Genomic DNA, 25,755 nt, shown 5'->3' with positions numbered 1-25,755 from the left:
ATGATGTTGATGATGATGATCATGATGATGATGGTGGTGATGATGGTGCTGATGGTGGTGATGATGGTGGTGATGGTGATGATGATAGGAAAACCATTTGCATTGGCCGCATGCTTCAGTACCCCACTTGTAGGAATTTATCTCAAGTTAGACCTCTCATGGTGTGAATTCATAAACATAAATAATAGAGACAATATAAAGGGTTCTATCTTACTTACAGTGAGGGTTAATCTTGATTATCAACTTGCTGGGATTTGGAATCACCTGGGAGACACATCTCTGGGCGATGTGTCTGTGTGGTCACTTTCTTTCAGAGAGGTTTGAGGAGAGAACACTCACTTTGAATGTAGGCAGCACCATCCTATGGGTTACAATCAGGACTGAATAACAAGGAAAATAAAATGGCCACCTGAACCCCAGGATTCTCTGCTCTCTGCCCCACTGAGACATAAGGGCGTTGAGGAGTCACAGCTCAGAGCCAATTCTCCAGCCAGCACTCCCCAGTGTGGTGAAAGGTTCCCCCAAAACCACTAGGCAGAATAAACCTTTCTTAAGAGTGTTTGGTTACAGTGACGATCTGAAATGTATAAATGCATGTATGTGTTGGTGTGTGCACATGTATGCATGTGTGTGCTAGTGTGTGTGTATTACTATGCTTGCATGCACTTTTTTCCCTGCTTGCCTGCTCAAGGCCAAGGAGAGCACACTCCGCATTAGTGATTAGTACCAGTGTCCAGATCTTAGCCTCTACTTCCGTTGAAGGTGATCAGTGATCCTGTGGGAAATGGCCGAATCCAACCAAGGCTGGAACAAAGCAGATACAGGTGGACCTGGAACATCTACGCCAGAAAGTTAGAAGTGGTCATGGGACATGCCATGAGGACACTGGATCAGTCTGCACACATTCTAGCTGGCTCAGACAGGACTACAAAGACAGCAACATAAAGGAATAATTACGGAACATTAGATGTAGAAATTAATGGTCCCACTGTGCAAATAATACTAATAAATAGTCTATAAATCTATGGATGAGGGAGAGGGAAGGCTTTTTCCCACAAGAGGGGCTCATGTGCAGAAAGAACTGAGCTTTACAGTCACCGATGGCAGTGGACTATGCAGGAATCACCTGTGGATGCTACTTCTAGGAAGAAACGTGACAAGAAGGAGGTGAAGTGTTTACCTCTCTTGTCTCTTGGCAGATTGATTGCAAGTTACAAGTAAATCAAAGAGAAAAACATACTGATTGGAATCTGCCTCGCCAGCCAGCAGGGACCAGATGGACTCCAGTGCCTCCGATATTCTGTAGGCGACACCCATCCAAAGCTCCCTTAGTGCCCAGCTGAGTCACACAACTTGGACCCAATCATGAGGAAGCAGCAATCCACCCACACCCAGAAGTGATGTATGAGAAGTTGGGAGGGAGGGGGATCATTCTTAAAAAAAAAAAAATACAAAGATTTTTTTTTTCAGGGAAAAAAGTGCATTTTCCAGACATTATCAAGCATGAGAGTGTCTAGGAACTAGGACACTCTATGCTGAGGACAGGGGCTCTAAAGGATGTCCTTGTGTTAATGGACTAACAGGAGTGCAGACAGAGTAGATGAACGTGCTGTTTAAGGGAATTAGTTACCAGTGTGGACAACAGCATTGTATGTAAGAGAATACCTTTTATCTTAGGAAATACACTCTGCAGTGGTTGGGGGCCTTAAAGGGCAGGACGGATAGAACTCATACTCAGGGGATTTAAAAGCCACGGGTGAGCAGGCATGAGATGAAGCAGAGGGTGAATGCCAACTAGAGGCGAATCTACTTCTGTTTTCCAACTTTCCTGTAAAGTTTTTGTTAACATCTCATTTAAAAGCGTGAAAGTCTAAGCGATGAGCTATATAGATAAACACTATACATGTAACTAAGGCATGGTACTTTTGGAAAATAATGTAATCTAATTAGTATTTCTGGAATTGTGTGATTGGTTATGATCCAAACACAGCTCACAGCCACAATGTTTTCCCCTAACAAAAGGAACCACATGCAGATCATGACCTGTGTGGTGATTCATAGTCAACTCGACAGGACCTGGGATCAAGGCCCTGGGTGGGATTGGGAGGGCTTGTCTTGATTAGGGTAATGTTGGGAGAGCCACCCGGAAGTGGGCAACACCATTCCCCGAGTTTGGGTCCAGGACTGCAGAAAAGCACCAGCACCCATCATTCTGTTTACTGCAGATGTCAAGTGACCAGCTTCCCAAGCTTCTCAGGCCAGGACTTCCTCACCAGGAAGGACTCAAACTCAGAGCCAAACTTCCCAACTTTCTTCCTGAAGTTGCTTCCGTCTGGATATTTTGTTACCAGGAAAACAAACAAGGAAGACAGCCTGTTTTCTGTGTTCTGTCACTGGTTCTTCTTCTCCTCATATATAAGGGAGGGCATTTGGGACCCTTAGGTAAACCTCAGATAATTCAATGTTCCTTCCAACGCAAAGAATCAATGATTAGATTCTGCATATTCGTTTTCAGACTTAGCCTAGTTACGACGTTAACAGCACTTTCAAGCTTTCTGCGTCTCCATTACTCATTTGAAAACAAATTCACACAACCTGGAAATCCACTTAAGTATAGGAACTGCTGTGTTCAGCTGGTGAGGAGGACGTGGCATCTTAGTCTGTACGGTGGTGCTGAAGCAGAGCACCCGAGGCTGCAGGATTGATAAAGACTAGAACCTTAATTCTACAGTTCTGGAGGTGGAGAAGTCTGCAGTCAAGTGGTTATTCTGACTCCTGCTTTGTCACATGTCGGATGACTGACGGGGCAGTGTGGTGATGTATTGTGTACCCTAATAAAATTTGTCTGAAGATCAGAGGACAGACAAGCCACTAGATTAAACACAGAGGCCAGGCCGTGGTGGCACACACCTTTAATCCTAGCATTCGGGAGGCAGAGATTGGTCTGGATCTCTGTGAGTTCAAAGCTACCCTGGACTACATGAGATTGAAACAGAGCCAGGCAGTGGTGGTACACCTTTAATCCCAGTACTTGGGAGTCACACACCTTTAATCCCAGTGCTAGAGAGGTTGAGACAGGAAGTGATATGGCTGGGTGAAGAAATGTATATAAGACATGAGGAGACAGGAGCTAGAAGGGTTTTCAGGCTGAGGAGTCCTAGAGGTAAGACATGGCAGTGGCTTGTTCCTTTGTCTCTCTGATCTTTCAGCATTTACCCTGATATCTGGATCCAGAGGTTTTTTTTTTTTTTTTTTTTTTTTTTTTTTTTTTTTTTTTTTTTTAAATAATAAGACCATTTGGGAATTCATGTTACAGGGCAGACCGGGCAAACCCTTTCTGGCATTGATCCATTTGAGAGGGTCTTGACCAAAACACCGCCTATTCTCCCCATCCTAAACCCTGGTTCTTGGGGGATTAGGTGAGTTTGAGGAGACCCTACAGTGGGGAATTCCATTTCCCTAGGAAAGGTGTTTCCAAGGGAGTGTTCTTTGTCAAGCTGCTCACCTTTGCCTGGGTTTTCTGCTCTGTTCCTCTCGAGGGCTGGAATGAACACATTTATCTGAAGACTTTTTTTCTTCTCAGAATAGCAAGGACCTGGAAATGCTCTTCCAAGAAAAAAGGAAGAGGAGGAAGTCTGGCTCTGGGGAGCTGCTCTTGAGCCAAAGCCAAGTCTGAAGTCCCACAGCCTCAGCACTTTTATTTTGAAGGCTGTGATTGGGTCACAGCCTCAGGACTTTTATTTCAAAGGGTGTGGTTGGGTCAGACGAATTTTGAAAGCTCTTGCTTGGGGGTGAAGAAGTAGGCTGACAGTGAAGAGCGGGGGGGACAGCTGAAGCCAGAGGAAGCTGGCCATGCACATTGCTCATGGACACCCAGAGGGTAGAGGAAATATGTCAGCCAAATGCACGGCCCACTGTGGCTCAACCCTACAATGCCCTGAAGTTTAATCCATCTGTGGTCTTGCGGGGAGAAAGCAGGGCTGGAGTGAAGGGGAAGGTCCTTATTCTCACAAATGCTCTACCACTGCAAAAGGACCAGCCGTTTCCGCTTCTGCATTGATCATTTGAGTCTTTGTCAAGTTCCCCCAACTTGGATCTGCACAGTCAAGTTGAGAACTCAGTTTTCAGAGGTGCAAGGCCTCACCCCCCACGGCAGCATTCCCAGTGAAGAGTGGTGGTGGTGGGGTGTCCGCTCCCATCAACGGTGCCATCGTCCCGTGAAGTCCAGCGGTTGTCTTTTAGGTCCTGTCTCGGGAAACAGGAAGTGCATGTGTGTTCTGAATCTTTCCCTCTGCCTGGCCCCCACATGCTGTCACCACACAGTGCCACGCCACTCGAACCCTGCAGCCTCTTCCTGTGGCTGCTCCTGTCTCTCATCTCCTCAACCATCCAGCATTTCCCCCCTCAAACACAAAAGACACCATTTCATCTCTTTCTTAAAACCCTTTAAGACCTCAAAGTATAGTTCCAGCTCCTCAAGTGGCCGGGAGGTCCCCTATGATCTGTTCAACCTCAGTCCAACATCTGAACCCAGGTGACTGACATCCTACTACTCCCAGACAGCTGCTCTCCAGGCTCTGGGCCCCTGTGCTCTGTCTCTAAGGCACCGTGGTACGCCTGTATGACCTGACCTAGAGGCAGCTCCCACAGGTGGCATCCCAGCCCTCCTCTGGTCAGGGGCACTGAGGCTCCCGCGTCCTCACTGGTGTGTCCCCTGTGCTTCAGCTGTGGGCGATTCCTTTCCTCTACATGGTTGAGAGAGCAACACGGACCTGAAATCTCAGTAGCTGTTGAATCTTTCCTTGTTTGGTGAGAAGTACAGCTCAGAGGCACCTCCTCCTCAGGCTCACGGCTGGCTTCTGGGTTGAGTGGAAAAGGAAAGGGAAGAGAGGAAAAGGGCCATGTAGGGAAAACAGGGAGAGAAAGAACAGGAAATGGATCTGCTGGTAAGGTGCTCATGTTGAAAGCGTGAGGACCTGGGTTCAAAGCCCCAGTACACACTTAAAAAGTTGAGCACATCAATATGACTGTAATCCCAAGGCTGGGGAGGCAGAGACAGGAGGATCTCTGGGGTCTGCTGGCTGGTCAGCCGGGCTAACGGAATTGTCAAGGTCTGGTTTCAGCGAGAGACACCAGACATTGACTTCTGACCTCATGTATAGTCTCTCACACATGAGACAGACAGACAAACAGACAGACAGACACACACACACACACACACACACACACACACACACACGCAAAGGAAGAAAGAGGGAGGAGGGAGGTTTGAAGTGAGCAGGTTGTGAGAATTTCACTGTTAATTGGGAATTACCAAAGAGGCAGGAGTCTGAGGCAGAGATTTTGATAGATCTGTACAAACATAAAAATACACAAATTCATATAATTAAACATTTAAATTGTGTGTGTGTGTGTGTGTGTGTGTGTGTGTGTGTGTGTGTGTGTGTGTGTGTAGCAGGAATCTTAGAAGGTCTTATTAATAAAATTAAACCTGAGGCCAGTTGTTAGGGTGAAATGCTGGATGGTCAGAGAGACAGAACAAGCCACAGCTAACCTCACCTGGCCGACTTCTCAGCTGATCTTGTTTCCTCAGACTGGAGGCCTCTGAGTCCTCATCCAGAATGAATCCCAGCTGAACTGTGCTGCTTGAAAGCCTGAAAGCTTAACCAGCCAAATACTTAACCAGCCAAATGCCTCTAGTTTCTGGTCCTCACACCTTATATACCTTTCTGCTTTCTACCACCACTCTCTGGGATTAAAGGCTCGCTTTCTGGGATTAAAGGCGTGTCACCATGCCTGGCCATTTCCAATGTGGCCTTGAACTCACAGAGATCCAGAGGGATTTCTACCTCTGGAGTACTAGGATTAAAGGCATGAGTGCCACCATTTTTTAGCCTTTGTATCTAGTGGCTGTTCTGTCTCTGACCCCAGATAAGTTTATTAGTGTGCACAATATTTTGGGGAACACAATACCACCACATGTATGTGTCTATGTGTGTGTGTGTGTATGTGCACTTGGATGCAGGTGCCTGAAGAGGTCTCTCCTCTCCCTGTGGCTAGAGTTACAGGCACTTGTCAGTGGTGGCCCGAAATGGGTGCTGAGAATCAAACTCTCAAACTCAGGCAGTCCTGCAAGAGCATTACATACTCTTATCCCTGAGCCTTCTCCCCAGCCCTACAAATTTAGAGAATGCACTCACACTCCAGCCTCTGGACAGCAATCAGCAGGGAGAAGGCTCTGCCTCTGAGGCTGCCTGTGCAGCTCACGTGAAACACCTAACAGCAACCTAAGGGAGGGAAATCTCTATCTGAGTCGTGGTTCAGTGGTATAATCTACCACGTGGGGATGGCAGGGCTGTAGCACCAGCTCCTCCCATGGTGGAGAAGGCAGCTTGCTCACATCTGAGTGAATCAGGGAATGGAGGAAGGGGAATACTAGATCTCTGCTGACTTTGTCTGAATTTTTATTCAATCTGGGACTTCAGTCCATGGGATGGTGCCTACCACCTTCAGAGTGAATCTTTTCTCTCAAAACTCTCTGACTCACCCTCACACACACACACATCCCTCACTAACATCCTCTCATGTTTCTTAATGCATTCAAGTTGTCAGTCAAAATTAATCATCACAAATCCATGTCTTGTCAACTTAACACCCAAGTGCATTACTTTTAAACCATAACATCCAACTCCTGTCTTTAAAGTTTCAGGGTCATTTCAATGCTGAATGCATTTTCTTCATCTCCAAGAGGTCCCCATGTCTTAACAGTTCCAACATTATTTTAAAGTCCGAGGTTAAAACTTGCTCTGCTCCTAAGGCATTCTATTAACTGTGAGCCCCTGAAAAGTCAAGAATCAAGTTGTAGGCTTTCAGTGTGCAAGAGTACAGAGTGAACATTTGTATTACAACAGAGGGGAATGGAAAGAAGGGAGAGACTGGACCAGAGGAAGACAGAAACCCAAGAGAGCAAACACCAAATCTTACAGCTCCTGGCCTGGCACCTGGGGCTCATGGTGACATCACCTGTGCTCCAACAGCCTGGGTCTCTGCGTCTTCAGATCTGTTGCCTGTAGCACCCACTGCCCTTATCTTAGGCCAGCTCCACTCTATGCTTAAGGCTTTCCTTGGGGGATGTCCCATAGTTTTGGCATCTGTAAGATCTTGGGGTCTCCAATGCAACTTGGATCTCACCACCATAGTTATATTCAATGGCCTCCTAAAACTTCCGTCCAGGGAATCCGACCCTGCCATATTCCCTGACCTTGTATCTTCCTGGAACTTGGTTCAAGCCTCTGGGACCCCATGACTCTTGCATTTTGCGAACCTACAAAACTGGCACCATGTGTCTGCCAAGGTGTGTCTGTCAAATCATGTTGTAGTCTGATTCCTTTATACCATGGCTGCAGAAGCTTCTGAGTGGCTGGGAGGTTGAACACAAGAAAACATTTTGGACTACATGTGGGATTCCAATCTGAATCTCCAAACTCTTCCACGTTCTTCCTACAGACAAGTTCTCAAGCCTAACAGCCATGTGGTAGGGCTGAACTCAGCAAAAGCTCCATTTCTCAGCATCTGTTTTCTGTATTAGTTACTTTTCTTTTTACTGGGAAATAAAACAACCCCTTGCCCCCACAAAACCCTTTTAAAAGACAACTTGAAGGAAGAAGGATTCATTCCATCTGATAATTCAGAAAAATGCCTTCCACTGTGGCAGGGAAGCGTGAGGGGTTTGGCCTGTGGTGCCATCCAGAGAGTAGAGAAAGGTAAAAGCTCTCAGCTTCCCGCACCCCCATGTTCAGGGCAGGTTTTATTGCCTCCGCTAATCCTTTATGGAAACACCATCATTAAAATATCCAAAGGTCTGCCTCACTAATATCCTGGGTGTCTATTAATCAAATCAAGTTGATAACCCAAATTAACTATCATTGCTTTAGGCACAGTGGCAAGGAGAAGATGAGGAATGAGCAAAAGTTGATGTGGTCATCGGGCTTTGCAGAGAGCCGTGGAGGACTCGGTGGAGAACTGGGGTGATCTTGCATTTCCACAGGGGCCCTGGCCTCTGCGTTAAGTGTGGCATGGTGGCAGAGCGAGAAAGGGGCAGCGGCAGCAGCAACCTGGGTGTGACTCACTGGAGCTGGAAGTTTGGAGTGGGAGGCGAAAGGTGCCTGAACCGGACACACTCAAGGCTGAGGGAGCAGACGGAATGGGGTGATAGGAAAGAGAGGTCCGGCTCACTACAATCATTTGGCCTAAGGTCAACAGGAAGCATGCTGTTTCTACTTACTGATGTGGGGATACTTTGGGAGTACCATGGCTGCGAGTGAGTGGAATTTAGTGGCCTTGGAGACTTTATGGGCATACAACAGGAGTTTGTAGTTCACTGGAGTCTCAAGTTCAGAGGAGAGGTCTGTGCTCAATGTAATACGCAAAACATGTATTTTAAAGTTGCCAGGCTGAGTGAGAGCCTTAACTCAGAGGTGATGGAAAGCAGAGGGGTCTATGAATGGTCCACCCCAACATCAGGAAGATTGGGAGATAAGGTGTTCACTAGGGACATGCAGGGGCTAGGTCCAAGTTAAGGGTAGGTTATTTTCAGAGGCAGGGCATGAGGAAGTGTGTTCTAGGCACTGATGTAAGGGATGAGAGGAAGACTGGAGAAGGGGCTGGTACTGACGGGAGGAAATAGAGCATTGCTCAACATCAGCCGTCCCAGGGAAGTGCTTCCTGGGTGGTCCAGAACAGGGTGAGAGGGGAGTAGCCAGAGGGTGTACCCTGAATGCACCTACCCATCTGTTGTGAAGGGAAGCAGAAAAGTGAAGAATGGGAAAGATGGAGGAGTCAGGAGGGCATGACAGGAAGGGCCCAAGGGGTAGCTAAGAAGGGCCCTCTGCTGGCACAGGGGTGGGGATGTCACTCCTGTGATCTTCTGGGGGGGCAGAATGATCGGGGAGAGTGGGCATTCTCCCCTCTCACTCCCCGCTTTCCCACCCATTGGCTCTTCCTGGCCTGGAATGCACTGCTGCCATCCTGAGCTCCACTGTCCTAGCCATGAGCATCTGTCCTGGGGTAACAAATAGCCCAGACTCGCTTCACAACCATTAAATCCCCGCCTCTCCAGGGGATGCAGTTATAAAGCTTCCCTGTGTGCTGGGAATCTGCATCCTTTAGCTTCTGCATCTTTTAGCTTCTGCAGGGCACAGGGCACAGCCAAGGATGTAGGTGGTGATCCCTGTGTCTTGTGTGGCGCCTCTAGCTCCCGCTGCCCCCAGTGCCTAAGGATTCCCCAAGGGCTGGACTCTGGTTAAACTGAGCTGAAGAACTCTGCCCCTTCACTGCGCTCCACCCTTTCTGGTGTGGAGCATTCTTGGGTACTTAGGTGGGGAGGGACGAGGAGGTTTTGGCCACCAGCAGCATACCAGTGACTAAAAGCCTTGCCCCAGGTGGCCGCTCCTTTTGCGATTGTCGCTGTCCAGACTGCAGGAAGTCCCTTGTCAAAGGCTCCACTTGGGAGCTCCACTGTGTGGAAATTCCAAGCTCAGGGGCTTGTTTTGCCTCCCAGCCTCCCAGGGAAGGAATAATCCAGAAGAGATCAGAGGGGAAGGAGATGGCAGGCCTTTGGCCTCCTTGGGGTTGTTTTTTGCAGTCTCTGTGTGCCTGGACATGTGTGCCAGTTCCCTCATGGAAGAGCGCCCCCCTGTGCTAGCGACGCCTCAGCGGGCCAGGTGGTCCCGGGGCGCGCAGGCATCCATCCATTCATTGCGACTGCCAGAGCCAAGGCCCCATGACTCCAGCCGAATCTATGAATGGGAAGAGGAAAAAAAAAACCCAACATCTATTTCCACTCCTTGCTTCCCGCCCCCTGCCTCCCTTCCCGCGGAGCCAGCCCGTCACAAAGTGACAGGGAGGGGGGCATGGGGGCGTGCGAGAGCGGGTGCTAGTCTGGCTGGAGACAGTACTATTTATATACTCCGGGGCTCCAGGACAAAGAGGGCAGATCCGAGTCACCCCCCTTCTGCAGCCCCAGCGTCGCCCCAATCCGCTCCTCCGTGGCTTTGATTTCACTCCCTCCTCCCCCGCGGGCTGGCAGGTGCGGGGGTGGGAGCCGTCTCCGCGGGAGCCGCGTCGCCAAGGTCCGGCTGCTGACGTCCGAGCCTCTGCTCCTGTCAATGAACAGCAGCCGCCGCTCGGGGACTGCTCTGGCAACGAGGCTGCAGACGTCATCGCCTCCTGTTGGACGCGGGGAGGGGGGGGGGGGCTGTCCAAGCATCAGCGTTGCTGGCTTAAAGGAAAACTCTCTAAGTTCCAGCAGCCAGGGAGAGCGGCTCTTCAGAGCACACGCACCCGCCCCCTTACCCCCATGTCAAGTGTGCGCGGGCACACGAGTTGGACACTTGAGCCCGCACGCACACGCGCGTGAACACACATGCATACTCGTACACAAACACTCTACTCCTAGGTGTGTGGGTCTAAAGTTGCTTCTGTCCAGAGGCTGAGCTGAGATGGACCAGTCATCATTGGCGCCTAGAACGCTCCTCACTGCTTTCCCGAGGACCCCAGAAAGGAAGGTGGGAGAGGGTAACCTCACTCCTGCTTTTTTCGAGTTGTCTCCCCCTTTGGCAAGATGACCAGCGCGGAAACTCCTTGGAATAAGACTGCTGCATGGAGCATATTGGAGCGCCTTGGACGGGTCCTGAACTTGGGCCGCCCGGGTTTGGCGACTTGTTTTGAGCAGCTGTGGATGGAGCCTGGACCCACCGTTCCCAGGGACCCGTCCCCACCGCCTCCGCTTTGAATTTGTGAACTGGAAATGAAGCAGAAAGGAGTTTTGTACTGGAGCATACTTTGGCGGGTAAGTTGATAATTTCTTTTTTAATCTAACATTAACCACTAAGAGTCCAAAGGGGGATGGATTAAAAGAAAGAAAAAAGAGAAAGGAAAACTTAATTCCAATCCTTTTTTTTTCCTACTTAAGGAAAAGAACAAAAACAAAAACAAACTTCCCAGCATCTAGCTCCTTTTCCAGCAGTAAGAAAATGTGTGTGTGTGTGTGTGTGTGTGTGTGTGTGTGTGTGTGTGTGTGTCGTGTGCCAGTGTTTGTGGCTGTGCTTGGGTGAATGGGATGGGGAGTGGAAGCGAGAACCCCCCCCGGGGGGGGGCTTTATAAAGCTAGAGACCCAAGGCTTTGAAGGAGAGGTAGGGGGAAGCTGCAGCCGAGCCCAGTGCCCAGCGACAGCCTGGGGCTCATCACTCGGGCTTCCTGGAGTTTCTGAGCTGCAAGTTTCTGAGTAGACTGCGCCCCAGCTGCAAACTGCAGCGGCTGCCTAGCCAGACCTGCAGGTGCCTCTTGGGGTTGGCACAGAGACACAGAGAAGGGCTGTAGTGTACCTCAGCCTCCCCGCTCCTTCCCGCTGCCGGTCTCTGGTCCTCAGTAGAGGAGTCTCCCTGTACTGGCCATCCCTGCCTATCCTCCGGCCCCCCACTCCTGTCTCTTCTGAGAGATATCACATGATGCCACAGGAGAGGAAGGGGTCCTGAATCCCTAGTGTCTGAAAACATCTCTGTTGCCTTCTGTAGCATTTTATTTATTATTTTATTTGGCAACCCATTGAAACCATGTCCCAACCATCCCAGTCCTACACCTCTCACTCTGCCTGTGGCTGTCTCCCCCACAGCCGCACACAGGCTCCTCATAGCCAGGCAGGACCAGGAGTCCTGAGAGAGAGAGAGAGAGAGAGAGAGAGAGAGAGAGAGAGAGAGAGAGAGAGAGAGAGAGAACCCCACCCAGGCCCCCTCCCACATTAGCAAGAAACCTCTGAGGTTTCTGGGGAGCCTTTCCTCTTGGGTTTTGATTTCCCCTCTCATCTCACCCTTTTAATAGAAGGAAGAGGAGAGAGAGAGAGAGAGAGAGAGAGAGAGAGAGAGAGAGAGAGAGAGAGAGAGAGAGAGAGAGAGAGAGAGAGAGAAGGGCCACACTGATGGAAGCAAGCCTAGGGCTTCAGCACAAGTCCCTGCCTCTCCTGCCTGCCTTCCAGATCCCTTCCAGTCTTTCGGCAGCAGCAATTTCTTTCCCTCTCCCTCCCTGGCCTCTTCTCCCCACCCCTTTCCTCTCCACCTAACCCCACCTTCACTCTCCTCTCCGAGAGGGGAGGGCCAGGGGGAGGGGAAAGAAAAAACCCCCAAACCCCAGGCCCTGGGCAGAGATGTCGAAGAAGCGCAAAGCCCTCGAGGGCGGAGGAGGTGGAGGAGAACCCCAGCTCCCAGAGGAGGAACCCACTGCCTGGTTTGGGGGCAGCAGCGAGGAGCCAGGTAGGGGGAGGGGGAGGAGACAGAGGACTGAGCACATGCGGAGAGCTTCGGGAGCGGAGATGCTCCACAGGCATGCCCCAGTCTTCAGAGCAACTGGGTAGACTTACCCACAGATGGGAAATTGGGGGTAGGGTAGAGAAGAGCTGACTAGGCCAGTGCTGGAGACCCAGGTCCCTGTGAACTTGGAGCACACTGGGGGAGAGGCTGGGTGGCAAGCGCAGGAGGCAGGAGGAGGCAGGAAGGGCCGACTGAGGATGCTGGCCATCTCCCCTCCCTGCTTGCCTTGTCTGTGTGCTGGGTGAAGACCCTACCCTGTGGCTGTATGGCCTGTGTTGGTGCCTGAGTGCAGGACCCTCTGTCTGCAGGGAGGGGTGCTGGTCATGTTCCCTGGTGCCTGTTGCCGACGGGGACAGCAGTGAGGGCCCCTGTCTTCTCCCATGCTTCTCCAATCCAGGGATGTTGAGGGTTGCGTCATGAGGAATCTTCATCCTCTGCACAGGCAGGGCCTCGGTCCTCCTGAAGTTGGAGGTGAGGGTTGAGCAGATGGAGTGGTACATTTCATTTCAAGGGGAGATGGAGAAGGAAAGCAGTTGGGTTCGTCTTTGCTTGGAATGATACCAGAGAAAAAAAGTAAAGATGGAAAATTTCCTATGAAACAAAAGTGATACTTGGATATCTGATTTCCACATTAAAAAAACCTAGACAGACACCTTTGATTTCACTTAAAGCATTCTGGGTTTGCTTAAAAGGAGGCCCACATGATGTAGTCAAGCCCTTTTCTGGGTTGTGGGTAAAATGAAAAGGAGGCTGATGAGGTTTTATTTGGTTAAGCTGTAGATGAGGTGGTGAGAAGACTCACCAGGGTGTTGGGACCCAGGTGGGTGGGCAGCTGGACAAGAGCTGTTCTGCTTGCTTGCCTCTTCCCTGCAGCCAGCCCATGGTCTTGGTGGAGACAGGCTCCCAAGAGGCAGAGCATCAGATGGCTGGTATCTCCAAGATGGAGTCATTGGTCCATCTCCTTCGATATCACAATGGACGTGGAGCTACGAAGCTCTCCTTGCAGAGAGTATGGAGCTCTGTGCGCACTCAGAATCTTTTGCAAGACTCTAGTGCATCGAGAAACCAAGGGTCGGGTTGTGGCTCTCTCTGCTCGGTGCATTTGAGTGTTAGTGGAAGTTGATTGATCCTGCCCAGTTACCACAAAAGAGGTGGTCTCTAATGACTGTGCACTTTTTTGATGATTTGTTGCTCAGTTATTAATCATAGAACCAGCTAAAGCATTGCTTACTTAATTTTGTTGGGTGTGTAGGTAATCGGTAAGAACTTTTAGATGGGCTTATTTGAATGGTTGATATTTTTCCATCGTAGCAAGGGGATGATTCCATACTACCATGGTGTCCAGCACATCTATCAATTCTATACGCAGTATTGCTTATGACCTAGGTTTGCTCTGCTGCAGGAACCAAAGAAGTCTCTGTGACCCAATCTCACTATTATGGTAAATAACAACCCAGGTATATGTTATGTGATGTTCATAATTAATGAATGCATGGCTGCCAGTTCTAAAAAAGAAAACAAGAATTCTGTTTTAACAAACATTTCTTATTTATTTATTTACTTATTTATTTATTTGTTAATTTACTTACTTATTTATTTATTTATTTGTTTGTTTATTTACTTATTTATTTATTTATTGGTGGAAATAGATCAAAACAAGAACCTATGTTGTGGGGAGTCTGTGCTCCCAGCCGCATACAATTCCTCCATTACCCAGATGATGGGGGCTCTTCGGGGAATGTATGGCAAGTCACGATGGATAAGACTATGTACCTGTCTGTAGTATTTGGAGAGTATCATAATTTTGAAATACTTAGCTTTTCCTGAACTTAAAAAACTTAAAGACTTTGTTGTGTAACCTTTGTACTTGGTGAATCAGAATTCTAATTGAAGAGTGGCGGCACCTTGGATCTGAGGATACTGAACTCAAGAAACCTCTAAGGGTGTGGACACTCAACACTGTGCTGTGGCTACTTTTGCATGGGAGATGGAGAGTGTGGCATAGAAGAAGAAGGTCAAAAGACTAAGAAACGTGTCTGTGCATACATGGTGTATAGCCCTCTGTGTATATGGATGCTTTGACAATTGGGGAAGGGACTCTAACTAAGCAGGTACAGGGTTTGAGTGATGGCTGGTGGTGACACGTGATCCTTGCCTGTGGGTGAGATGTTAGTGCCACATTCCAGGCTCCATGCTATTTTGTTGTGTTCCTGTTGGAATCTAGGCCAAACTGATGACTTGCTTGAGGACCAGAGAAGGATCTTGCTGACCTTGACCCTGAGGGTTTCTCTGAAGTTACAGTGGATGGAAAGGCAATGTGTTTGTTCATTCCAACCCTGCAAAGTATAAGTATGTATTAAGTTGAAGCAATTTAGTGGTCTCCACTCGTTGCAAGATCATGTAGCAGCATCTCTACTTGATCTGAAGTTTGAAACATCGAGCCTTGTAGGAAAGAGTGGATTGGGGACTTGGAACCTAAGAAAAGACCCCACTGCTCCTTTGTGCATCTTCATGGACAGTGCATGCTGAGGGTGTGGCTCACCACAGATCCAGCGGGTGTTGGGTCCAGGTCCTGTGTGGATGCCTACTCCTTGGAAATTTCTTGGGAATATGAAGTTAGGGTCATATTGGGTCCTGGGCTTTAAACATAGGTGATTTGGTTTTCTCATTATCTTTGATAAATCTATCTTAATAACAGGCCAAAAGGGGGAGATGAAGCTCACCATCACAGATTTGTCTGAACTTTTATTGAGGTGTCTATTGAAGGGTTTTTTTTTTCCCTTCAATCTATGGACATGTGTGTTTGTGACTATAAAATCATAGTCAGAGGTGCTGGAGAGATGGCTTAGTGGTTAAGAGCACTGGCTAATCTTCCAAAGGACCTGGGTTCAATTTCCAGCACCCAAATTATACCACCTCTAGTCCCAGGGGATCCAAAGCCGTCTTCTGGAATCTGCAGGCACCAGGCATCCATGTAGCACACAGACATACATGCAGACAAAACACTCACACACATTAAAAAAAAAATCACAGTCAGAGTATAGTTCCCCTGTAGGCACCAGTAAGCTCCAAGTCCAGCATACGTGTTACGATACTCTTGGAAAATATTCACGTACAATATTTACCTTAACAGTTTAGAGAAATTTGATGTGCAATCAAATAATCCTACCTTTGTCTTCTTTTTGTGATGGCTAATCTTTGCTGTCCACTTGATATAGCTGGGAAGAGGGAACCTCACCTACAGAATTGACCTCCATCAGATTGGCCAGTGGGTGTGTCTATGGAGGCATTTTCTTAATTGATAGCTGATGTAGAAGAGCCCATCTGTGCTGATGCCCTCCCTAGGCAGGCAGACCTGGGCTGTAATAGGAAGCTAGATGAGTAGAGCTACAGTGTCTATTTTCCTCCACGGCCTCCATGCCAGCTCCTGCCTTCAAGATCTTGCCGTGAGCTCCTGCTGTGACTTTCTTCACTGACGGGACTGTGGCCTGGGACTTGTAGGCTGAAATAAGCCTCTTTTTTCAAGTCACGGTTATGGTGTTTACCACTGCAATGGAAAGCCAACTAGGACATTTTTCTTTCTCCTTCCCCCCATTGCTTTGAACTTAGACATAAGAGTCTACCACACATGGCGGCTCTCTGCGAAGCTAATGGAAATGTTGAAGTCTGCGCGCAAAGACTCTGTGACAAATATGCTGCGTCGTTGTGTTTATTGATCTTATAAGAACGTCTCTCTGTTCTCATCCTATTCGTTCCCTCCGAGTTTCTGTCCAAAGTGTCATAATTGACTTAGAGACTTCGGTTTAATGAAAGATGTCTTACTTGCTACCCTTCACCTACATCACATCGAGCCCCATTTCCCCCAGGTGCCTCCCTTCAGGAAGCTGCCCTCAGCCCCTGTGGTTTCCTTGGGCTCATCACCCTTTTCATGGCACCCCACCCCATTGCTACCTATGGCTTTGCTGCCCTGTCTTCAGATTCTAACCTCCATTTTTTTTTTTCTGAGATGGCTTATAGACAAGAAGTAATCTCAGTTGTCCAGCATATTAAATTATTGTCAGAAGTGTTTAAAAAGCAGAGAGCTTCCCCTTTCGAGGAGATTGGTTCATGTACGATGTAGCTGAGATCCTGGCCTTGTGTTCTTGGTGTCTGGAGCCAGGTAGGGGACAGCCCTGGTCACTGCACACAGGCCTGGTCTGGGAAGGTCCTGCTTGTAGTTTGCATTCCTGGTATTTTTGGAACCATGATGATACCTCCTATAGCATTGTGGGAAGCTATTCCTTTATCCCTTGAATCAATGACAGGAGTCAGTCTATGGTTTCCATAGGGAGTATCTCTACTATCAGAGTGACAGTGGGTTTGATGACTTTTACATGATGGTCACTCGTGGTTGGCTTTGGGGGGAGTCTAGAGCTATGGGTGTGCTAGGTAGAACCAATTTTATGCCTTGGAAACTAGTTAAAAGTGACTGTTAATAGTTCACCGACTTACACCTACTTGATCCCCTAACTTATTAATGTTCTTAATAGAATCAGAATTAAGAATGTTGCAACATTTTTATATATTATGAAAAATATTTTCATATATATGTGTATTTCATATATATGTAGCATGAATCTTAAAAGTTCTTATTAATAAAAACAAACTGGGAGCCAGTTATTGGGGTGAATGCTGGAAGATCAGAGAAGCAGAACAAGCCACAGCTACCTCACCTCGCCAGTTCCTCAGCTGGTCCTGTTTCCTCAGACTGGAAGCCTCTGAGTCCTCATCCAGAATGAATCTTAGCTGAACTGTGCTGCTCAAAGCCTTAAAGCTTAACCAACCAAATGCTTCTAGTTTCTGGTCTTCATGACTTATATACCTTTCTGCTATCTGCCCGTCACTCCCTGGGATTAAAGGCTCACTTCTTGGGATTAAAGGCGTGAGTCACCATGCCTGGCTGTTTCCAATGTGGCCTTGAACTCATAGAGATCCAGACGGATTTCTGCCTCTGGAATGCTAGGATTAAAGGCGTCTGCTACCACTGCCCATCCTCTATGTTTAATATTGTGGCTGTTCTGTTCTCTGACCCTGGATAAGTTTATTAGTGTGCACAATATTTTGGGGAACACAATACCACCATATATATATATATATATATATATATATATATATATATATATATATATATATATACACACACACACACATGAATGACCCATGATCATTGACATTAGAAATAGGCAGGACCCCTGGGAGAAGGAAATTACGTTAATGACAAAAACCTCTATAAAAGCACACATCTTATATAGTTGGATGACAGAGTTGTTGGGTGTTTTTAGTGCATGTGACAGTTTCTTTGACTGCACACCATAAAGGAGACTGTCGGGGGTGGGGTGGGGGTGGGTGTCAAAGATGGTGTAGAAGGGAGGTGAGTTTGGGAGACAAGAACAGAGTGTAGAACAGAATGGGGGACTGAGTCCCCACTCTTAGACTATTTATTATTCAATTTTTTATTCAAATTACTTTTATCTGAAAGATTAAAGGCACCTTTCTGTGCCCCCACCCCTCATCCGTGAGATTAGAGCTTGAGTTAGATGACCTTGCTGGTCGTCTCCTTGACTGTAACGGTAATGTGTGAAGATGGGATAAGCCATAATTGCAATCCAATGTAAATGGTAACTCACAGGAGAAGCCAATGAAGATCCCTATGAGAGGTGGGCAAAGGATGCTCTCTACAGACTAGATAACCTGGGACCTGGGAAGACAGTGGTTTGTTTGTTTGTTTGTTTTTTTTTTTTAAATAGGACCAGCTCTGAGCATCCTGGAGCTATAGCAGAGGTCATCTTTTGATCCAGAGTCCAAAGATGCAACCCTGGAGTTTAAGATTCCCAGTGTTCTCCTGATAGTGCCCCACCCCCCAGGGGAGGGGCAGAACAGCCCTGGGAGCAAACAGGAGGTTTATGTAACAAGGCTGCCTCCCAGCCCTTCTGTGGCCAGACTGAGTAATACAAAGGGAACATTTGCTCCTCAGGTGAGCAGAAGTTAGCTTTACCGGCTCAGCTGGAGGAGCACACTTAATAAGGAACTGTTCAACCATTAAAAAAACAGAATCCAGTTTTGAGCGCTTCGACTCTCGCTTTTCTTCCCTGATGACTCTGAGGTGGCAGTCACAAGGACCATCACAGGAGGACGCACAGAGCTGTTCAGTGTGCCTTCCTCCAACCTTGCCCTAAGGTCAACCACATTGATGTAGCCAGAGGAGGTATGGTATGGAACCCACAGAAGTCTGTACAGGGGGAGGAGGTATGGTATGGTACCCACAGAAGTCTGTACAGGTGGTGTCTCATTTTATCACAGCATCCTTCCCCACTTTTCTTCTTCACCCTGTTTTATTCACTTGTATGTATTTTAGAATTTATCGGCATATACAAATCTACTTTTGTTTTCTTGATCTTTTAAAGATGGATTTATGCATTCGAGTGCTTTGCTTGAATACCTGTCTGCCCACAGTGTGCATGCCTGGTGGCTGCTGAGGTCAGAGGAGAACCTCAGATCCCCTAGAAGTTCCTGGAGTTACTGACAATTGTGAGCTGTTGTGTGAGTACTGGAAACTGAACTCAGGTCTTCTGCAAGAGTAGCAAGTGCTCTTAACCATTGGGCCATCTCTCCAGCCTGACCTTTGTCTCTAAAAATTTGTCTACGTGGTATTCCTTAGTACAGCATACCATAATTGATTTTATAAAGCCTTTATTGAATAATATTCAGGATAATAACCCTTTACTTTAATAAATAATGTAGTGAACAGGCAGAGAATATGAGTTGAACAACTATATAAATTTATGTTTTAGAACCCTGGATATAGAAATTAGGCCAAAGATGTGATCCTTGTGTAAACTCCTCTGAAGGCCAATTAGTTTACATCTGCACCATCGTGGTGTCAGAACTGGGGTACAAGGCAAATATTCCCTCAAACCAGTAGATAAAATATTCAAAATATAAACAGTTTGCTGAAAAGAGATTAAATCTACAAATAATTTTGTAAAGACTTTTTTTTTTAATGTGTTTGAGTTTTTGCCTGCTTTTTTGTATGTTTGTGCACCATGAAGGCAGTGCACTTGGAGGGCGAAGAGGGCGTCAGATCCCCCAGAACTGGATTTATGGAATGGTTGTGAGCCACCTTTGGGGTGCCAGGAGTCTATGACTGTATGGGAATGGAACCTGGGTCCACTGCAGGAGCATCCAGTGCTCTTAACAGCCGAGTCATCTCTCCAGCTCCTACAGAGGGTTTGGAGATCATGAGATGATTTTACTTCTCTTCTCTAACTAAAGTAGATGCTGGGATCATTGCTGTGGTGGTCATTGCTGGTTATCAACCCAACTAGACTGAGAAGAGGCTGGGGATTAATAAATAACGAATATTTGGAGTGAGTCTGTGTTGGCATTTCCAGAGAAAATTAACCAGGGTAGGGAGAGATCCATCCTAAATCAGGTGGTACTGTCTCATGGACTGGTAACCAAGACAGAATAAGAGGCACTCTATAGTCTGAGATTTTTTTCATGTTTGTTTGAGATAGGGTTTGTCCTTTTTTTTTTTTTTTTTTTTTTTTTTAACTTGATACAAGCTAGGGTCATGTGGGAAGAGATCATCTCATTTGGAAATGCTTCCATGAATAGGAAATGCTTTCCATGAGTAGGCAAGTCTGTGGGACATTTTCTTGATTGATGATTGATGTGGGAGGGTCTAGTTCACTGTGGACAGTGCCTTCCCTGGGCAGGTGGGCCTGGGTTATATAAAAACACAGGTTGAGCAAGCCTGTAAGCAGCATATTTCCACGGCCTCTGGATTGGTTCCTGCCTTGAGTTCCTGTCCTGACTTCCCTTACGGTGCACTGTGATCTGTGAGATGATATAAGCTCTTTCCTCTGAAAGTTGCTTTTGGTCACAGTGTTTGGAAACCAGGACAGGGTCTCATGTAGCCCAGGCTGGCCTTAAATTTCCTATGTAGCTGAGGATGATCTTGAACGCATGACCCTCTGGCCCCTCCCTCTCAAGCGCTGGGATTGCAGTAGTGTGCCACCACACCTGGCTCTGTCTAGTATTAAATCAGTCATTGGCAGATTTTATTCATGAGAAAAGTTCCAGAAGTGGCTCACACACCTCAGCTTAGAAACATTTTCAATTCGGGGAAAAGACCTTGATAATGAACTAGACCTTTCCCTCAATAGGTGTTGGCACACATGATTTTGGTTGACAAATATGGCAGCCATCTCTCCCTGCTGCATAGAGTGTGACCCTGTTGCGTGTGGTACCTGCATTGTTGACTGAAGTGCTGGGGCTGCTGGGAAGGGTGCGGGACTGTTCCTGAAGCTGGAAGTGGGGAAGGGTCTGGGTGACACTGGCTGGGCAGTTGTATCTCCTTGGAGGGACGGCCCCTGGATTTAGGAATCTCTGCCTAGAGTTTATTTAGGAGAGAACAAATCTTTTGTCTTCCCCCCTGTGGTGACTTTGATCTCTGTCTCTTTGGGGCACTCGTACATTGAGGCATAGTGATAGTTGTTTGCTGGTCTCTTCTGTGGCTAAGCTAGACCAACCGTGAAGTAGGGCTGGAAGGGACAAGTGTGCCTTTATGTCACCCCTCACTCTCGTGTGATAAACCTCACACTTCAGTGACAGGTGCTGTGGAGATGTGGGGACTTCCGGTCACCCTAGTTGTCGTAGCAGTGCACAGATTGGGAAGCCACTGCCTTTGTCTGGAGCCGTAGGCTGACGATTGGGGGAGAGCTCCATAGGCCTCTCACGCTGATGTGAGGAGAGAAAGCATAGAAGGGCCCTGACCAACCACAGCAGATGGCTGATGAGGGCTTCAGAGCCCGGGAGTGATGTCATCTATTATGTGTTCATTGGTGTGGGGTGTGAGGAGAGGTGACCCTTGGGAGACCCCAGGGTCTTGGATTACTCATAACAAGTTCTTAGATGTCTTTGAGTAAGCTCTGCCAAGAGAACCAGTGAAGACTGTGCTTCCTGTCCAGGGTGTGGGAGTGGACGCTCACCATCACAGTGCGCACAAGCCCGTGAGGACTCGGGTCTTGGAGTACTTTTGGAAGTGTGAGCAAGGGTTTGATGACCTCCAGGCAATCAGATCATGCTATTGAAGGCAATTTCCCTCCTCCAAGCACCACCACAGCCCCGGCCTTGAGCTGTGTTCATGCTGCATCCCCTTTTACTTGAGATCAACTGGAACACCTCAATGGCAGTCAGATCCCATCTTCTGTTTTTCACTCGGTGTCACCAGTGACTTGGGAATTCAGCAAAGCTTATGGGATATTGTTACCTGTCTGGTTTCACTTAGGGCCCGAAAGATTTCAGTGTCTCAGTCTATATTAAAAAAGAACTGTGCGTTTTAAATGATAAAATAATAACAAGCATGCCTTTAGTTTAAAGACTGTAGAGTCCATTTTAGCTTCATTATAAATGCATATGGCATAGAAAAAAATTGACATACCATACAGAAAAAAGGTCTGTACGTGGCTGACAATGTGTTAGTTTAATATGTAACTACCCCTGACTAATATTACCCCTTAAGGCCAGCCTCACCCAGTTCCTGTCCACGCCTTACCCATTTGGTTTCTAAAATCACTGTGACTGTCTGGAATTAGGCGCAGCCAAGGCACAGATGCAACTGAGGTGTCAGTCAGGATGCCGTGACCCCAGGGAGGGCAGTGCTGGGCAGGGAGAGTCTGCATCTAGTCTTGCAACCTTGCTTAATAAACATTTAATAATTGATTGAAGTATGAGGACCTGGCGCCCAGGCAAAAAGCCGTCCATGACTGTGTGTGCCCATTACCCCAGCACCGAGGTGCATGTGGAGATGTGAGAATTGCTGGGCATGGTGGCCAGCTCCAAACCAATGAAGTCTAGGTTCAGCGAGAGCCCCAACACAGGAGGACACTTGATGTAATCCTTTGGCACCATAGGAGCTTACACACATCTGTATACACACACACACACACACACACACACACACTATATATATATATATATATATACACACACACACACACACACACACACACACACACACACACACACACACACATATATATATATATATATATATATGTGTCAGAGCAAAATTATTTTATTTTAGGCTGTGACCGGTTTACAGGACAGACCATTTTAAAGCAAATGTGCTAAGTTTTGTTAAGCAACTATGTTATTGAAGAAAAACATTTCCCGGTTATCAAAGAAGATGAAGTACAAAGACAAACAAAAACCAACCCCAAACAACAACAACAACAACACCACCCACAACAAACTTCAAGGAAAACCATGTTACTACATCCACAGACCAAAGCTGCTGCGGCCATGGCGGTTGTGGTCTTCTGTCTCTGGGGCTGGGGAATGGCTCAGTTGATTCCCAGCACCATGTAGAAAGCCAGGAGTGGTGGTAGACACTTGTAATCCCCTTGCCAGGGAGGTGGAGGCAAGCGAATCCCTATGGCTCAGTGGTTAGACTGCTGAGCCTAGTCTGAGAGTACCATGCTTGTGAACTACGCCACCTCAGAAACCAAGGTAAATGGCACCCAACGCTGTCTCTGGCCTGGGCACACTTGTGCACATGTGTCTTTCTTTTTTTTTTTTTTTCCTTTGAGACAGGATTTCTCTGTGTAGTTTTAGAGCCTGTCCTGGAACTCGCTCTGTAGACCAGGCTGGCCTCACAGAGATCTTCCCACCTCTGCCTCCCCAGTGCTGGGATTAAAGGCGTGTGCCACCATGGCCCAGCTTTCTTTTTGCTTTGCTTTGTTTTGTCGTTTGTTTGTTTTTGATGTGCACACATGTGTACACACACTCATGTATGCACATTCTATCGTGCCCAGTTCAGCCAGACTGGCCTTGGGTTCTCTCCGTAGCACATCTGTTCTTCCCCCAGTGGTTCCTGTAGCATCCTCAGAGCCAAGTACTAGGGAATACACCATCAGTGTTTACTTAGAAATGTAGAATAAAAGAGTCAGATTTCAGTTGATAGACACATTGCGTCCAGTTCAACCGGTTTAGTGAAATTTCCTGCCCCCCCCTCCCCCCAAACAATAGACTTGGGAATCCTTAGGGACCTCGGTGGTGGCAGAACATTTTTGAATTGGTCTCAATCAGAGTTTTCAAATTCAGAGTAACAGCCTATTTGTGGGTCAAGAAGTCAATTTATCTTAACTGTATTTCGAAACACTGAGTGGATTGGATAGAAGAGGGCAAGAGAGAGGGATGGGGGAGGGTTAGAAAGGAGAAGGTGGGGGGAGGGCTGTGCTGTTAAACACTTTCCTGTGTGCTCTTCTTCTGTGGTTAAGTAACATTTTTTTTTTTTTTTTTTTTTTTGGTTTTTCGAGACAGGGTTTCTCTGTGTAGCTTTGCGCCTTTCCTGGAACTCACTTGGTAGCCCAGGCTGGCCTCGAACTCACAGAGATCCACCTGCCTCTGCCTCCCGAGTGCTGGGATTAAAGGCGTGCGCCACCACCGCCCAGCAAGTAACATTTTTATATGTTTATATAACATTTGAAAAAGTGACAACCCATACCCCACCCGAGTTCACAGAGCTGTGGGCTAGATACTTTTCTTTCAGAAAGCATTATCATCGCTGAGAGACAGCCATGGCAGAATTGTGGTGGCTTCTTGGTAAAAAAAATTAATTAATACACAGAGGCAATCTTGTTCAGTTAAAGTGGGTGTTTTAAAGCATTGCAAATGTCCCTGCAGCCTGGGTCCCAGTCTTCAGATTCCAGCGCCTGATGTTGGTGTCTGTCATCCGATGGTGCTCCTCTTGTCTGAGCTTGGGATTCCCTGGCTCCACTGAAAACACAGAACACGCACAGCCAGGCCTCCATCCCGTCCATCTTCCTATAATGAGTGCCAGCGTCGGGGCCCTCCAAACACTCCTTCACTTAGTGGCACGTCGAGGGACGGGATGCACAAGGAAAAAGATGGGATGGGATGGAGGAGGCAGGAACACATGGGTGCTCCATCCAGGCGGAGAGGGCTGTGTGCCACAGAGCTCAGCACCCTTCCAGGTTGCAGGTGCCAGTCCCTGCCTCCCAGCGTCGAGTACAGAATGTTCCCCATGTCCCCACAGAGTGAGCGGCACACTCTTCTTTCTAACATCAATTTTATACTCTCAAAAAAAAAAACTTTTCACACCTAATTCACAATCTTTATTCCAATGTGCTAGGGGAATAATTATGTTTTCTTTTTCTTTGAGCGAGAGTCTTTGGGGCTTGCAGAGCACAGCTTTTCTCTTCACTCCCTCAGACCCCAGGAGGCTGGACCGGGGCGTCTATTATTTCTGCCTTGATTGCCGTATGTCAGGTATCCCTATTTAATAGTTCAACATGTTTAAATTAAACTGGAATACATAGAGAGGTACATATAGTTCTTTAGATTTTCTCCCATCAAGAGTGAAGGCTGACTGGTCGCAGCTTAGAGAGGAAGGTACACTAATGAATGTCGTAAATAAAAACGGTGGCTGCCTGTGTGCCAATTTGCAGAACTAAATCCAAATCGTCTCTGGGAATGTCCTACACTGTTGCAGTTCTCTGATCAGCTTCAACTCCCAGGCCTGATACTTCTTTATTCTTTCAATTTTCTCCTTTGATCATTTAATAAAAGGTTTTCATTTATTATATTCTTTAAACAATTATGCCTGTGTGTGTGTGTGTGTGTGTACGTGTGTGTGTGTGTGTGTGTGTGTGTACGTGCGCGCGCACATCAATGCAGTACCTATGTCAACCAGAAGAGGGCAGCAGATCCCCTTGAGGGGAGTTACAGGGAGCTTCACCTAAATGGGTGCTGGGAACCAAATTTGAATTTACTGGAAGAGCAGCATGTGTTCTTAACGGCCGGCCCATCCCTCCAGTCCCCAAGTCTCCTTTTTAAAAACGAGAAGCCGTGGGTTTTTCTTGTTCTGTCTCCTCTGCCCCCATCTTCAGCAATGAATATCTAACTGGAAAAGCACCGGGAACAGCTGGGGTCTGAATTTGGAAGAGAAAAGGAAACAAAACATCAGCCCCAGAGTCTCACAGGAGGGAGGGGGATGGGCAGAACTTGATTTTCCAGACTCTTGAGAACGTTCAGTCTCTATAGGAAGGTAAGAATGTACAAGGGCAGTTTTGTGGAGTCATCCTAAGTCGTGTAGATATTTCTAGAAGGGAGCACCCCTATGTCCTGGGCTTGGGACAGCTTGAAGTGCTCAGGAGTCACACAGTGCCCTTCCTCATGTCCAGGGATCTTAGGTTTAGCAATCAGTGCCCACTCCCTTGCAGTTTCAAACTGGGTGAGGAGTTTTATCCCTTTCAGCATCGGAAAGACTCCCTGGGGACTCCTTCCTAATGATCCAGTTACCAGTGGTCTAGCACATGCTCTCTG

At 47.5% G+C, this 25,755-nt stretch overlaps 1 protein-coding gene across 3 annotated transcripts in view; it reads left to right on the top strand.

Annotated features, from left to right (window-relative positions):
• The first annotated feature begins 10,299 nt into the window (after positions 1-10,299).
• The window catches only part of Pde10a (phosphodiesterase 10A), a 432,646-nt gene continuing 417,190 nt past the window's right edge, over positions 10,300-25,755 (top strand). Inside the window, exon 1 of one of the 3 annotated variants that reach the window (XM_076552890.1) lies at positions 10,300-10,849. Coding sequence is in view for 1 of the 3 variants with exons in the window: in XM_015994828.3 (XP_015850314.1) it covers positions 12,201-12,306 (106 nt within the window). In the remaining 2 variants the exon portion in view is untranslated. Of the gene's footprint in view, positions 10,850-11,932; positions 12,307-25,755 lie in introns of those variants that run through there. The other 2 variants (XM_015994831.3, XM_015994828.3) reach the window with 2 other exon arrangements.

Source organism: Peromyscus maniculatus, chromosome 16, assembly GCF_049852395.1.
Source record: "Peromyscus maniculatus bairdii isolate BWxNUB_F1_BW_parent chromosome 16, HU_Pman_BW_mat_3.1, whole genome shotgun sequence".
NCBI classification, from domain to species: Eukaryota; Metazoa; Chordata; class Mammalia; order Rodentia; family Cricetidae; genus Peromyscus; species Peromyscus maniculatus.
This window is presented reverse-complemented; position numbering and strand designations above follow the sequence as displayed.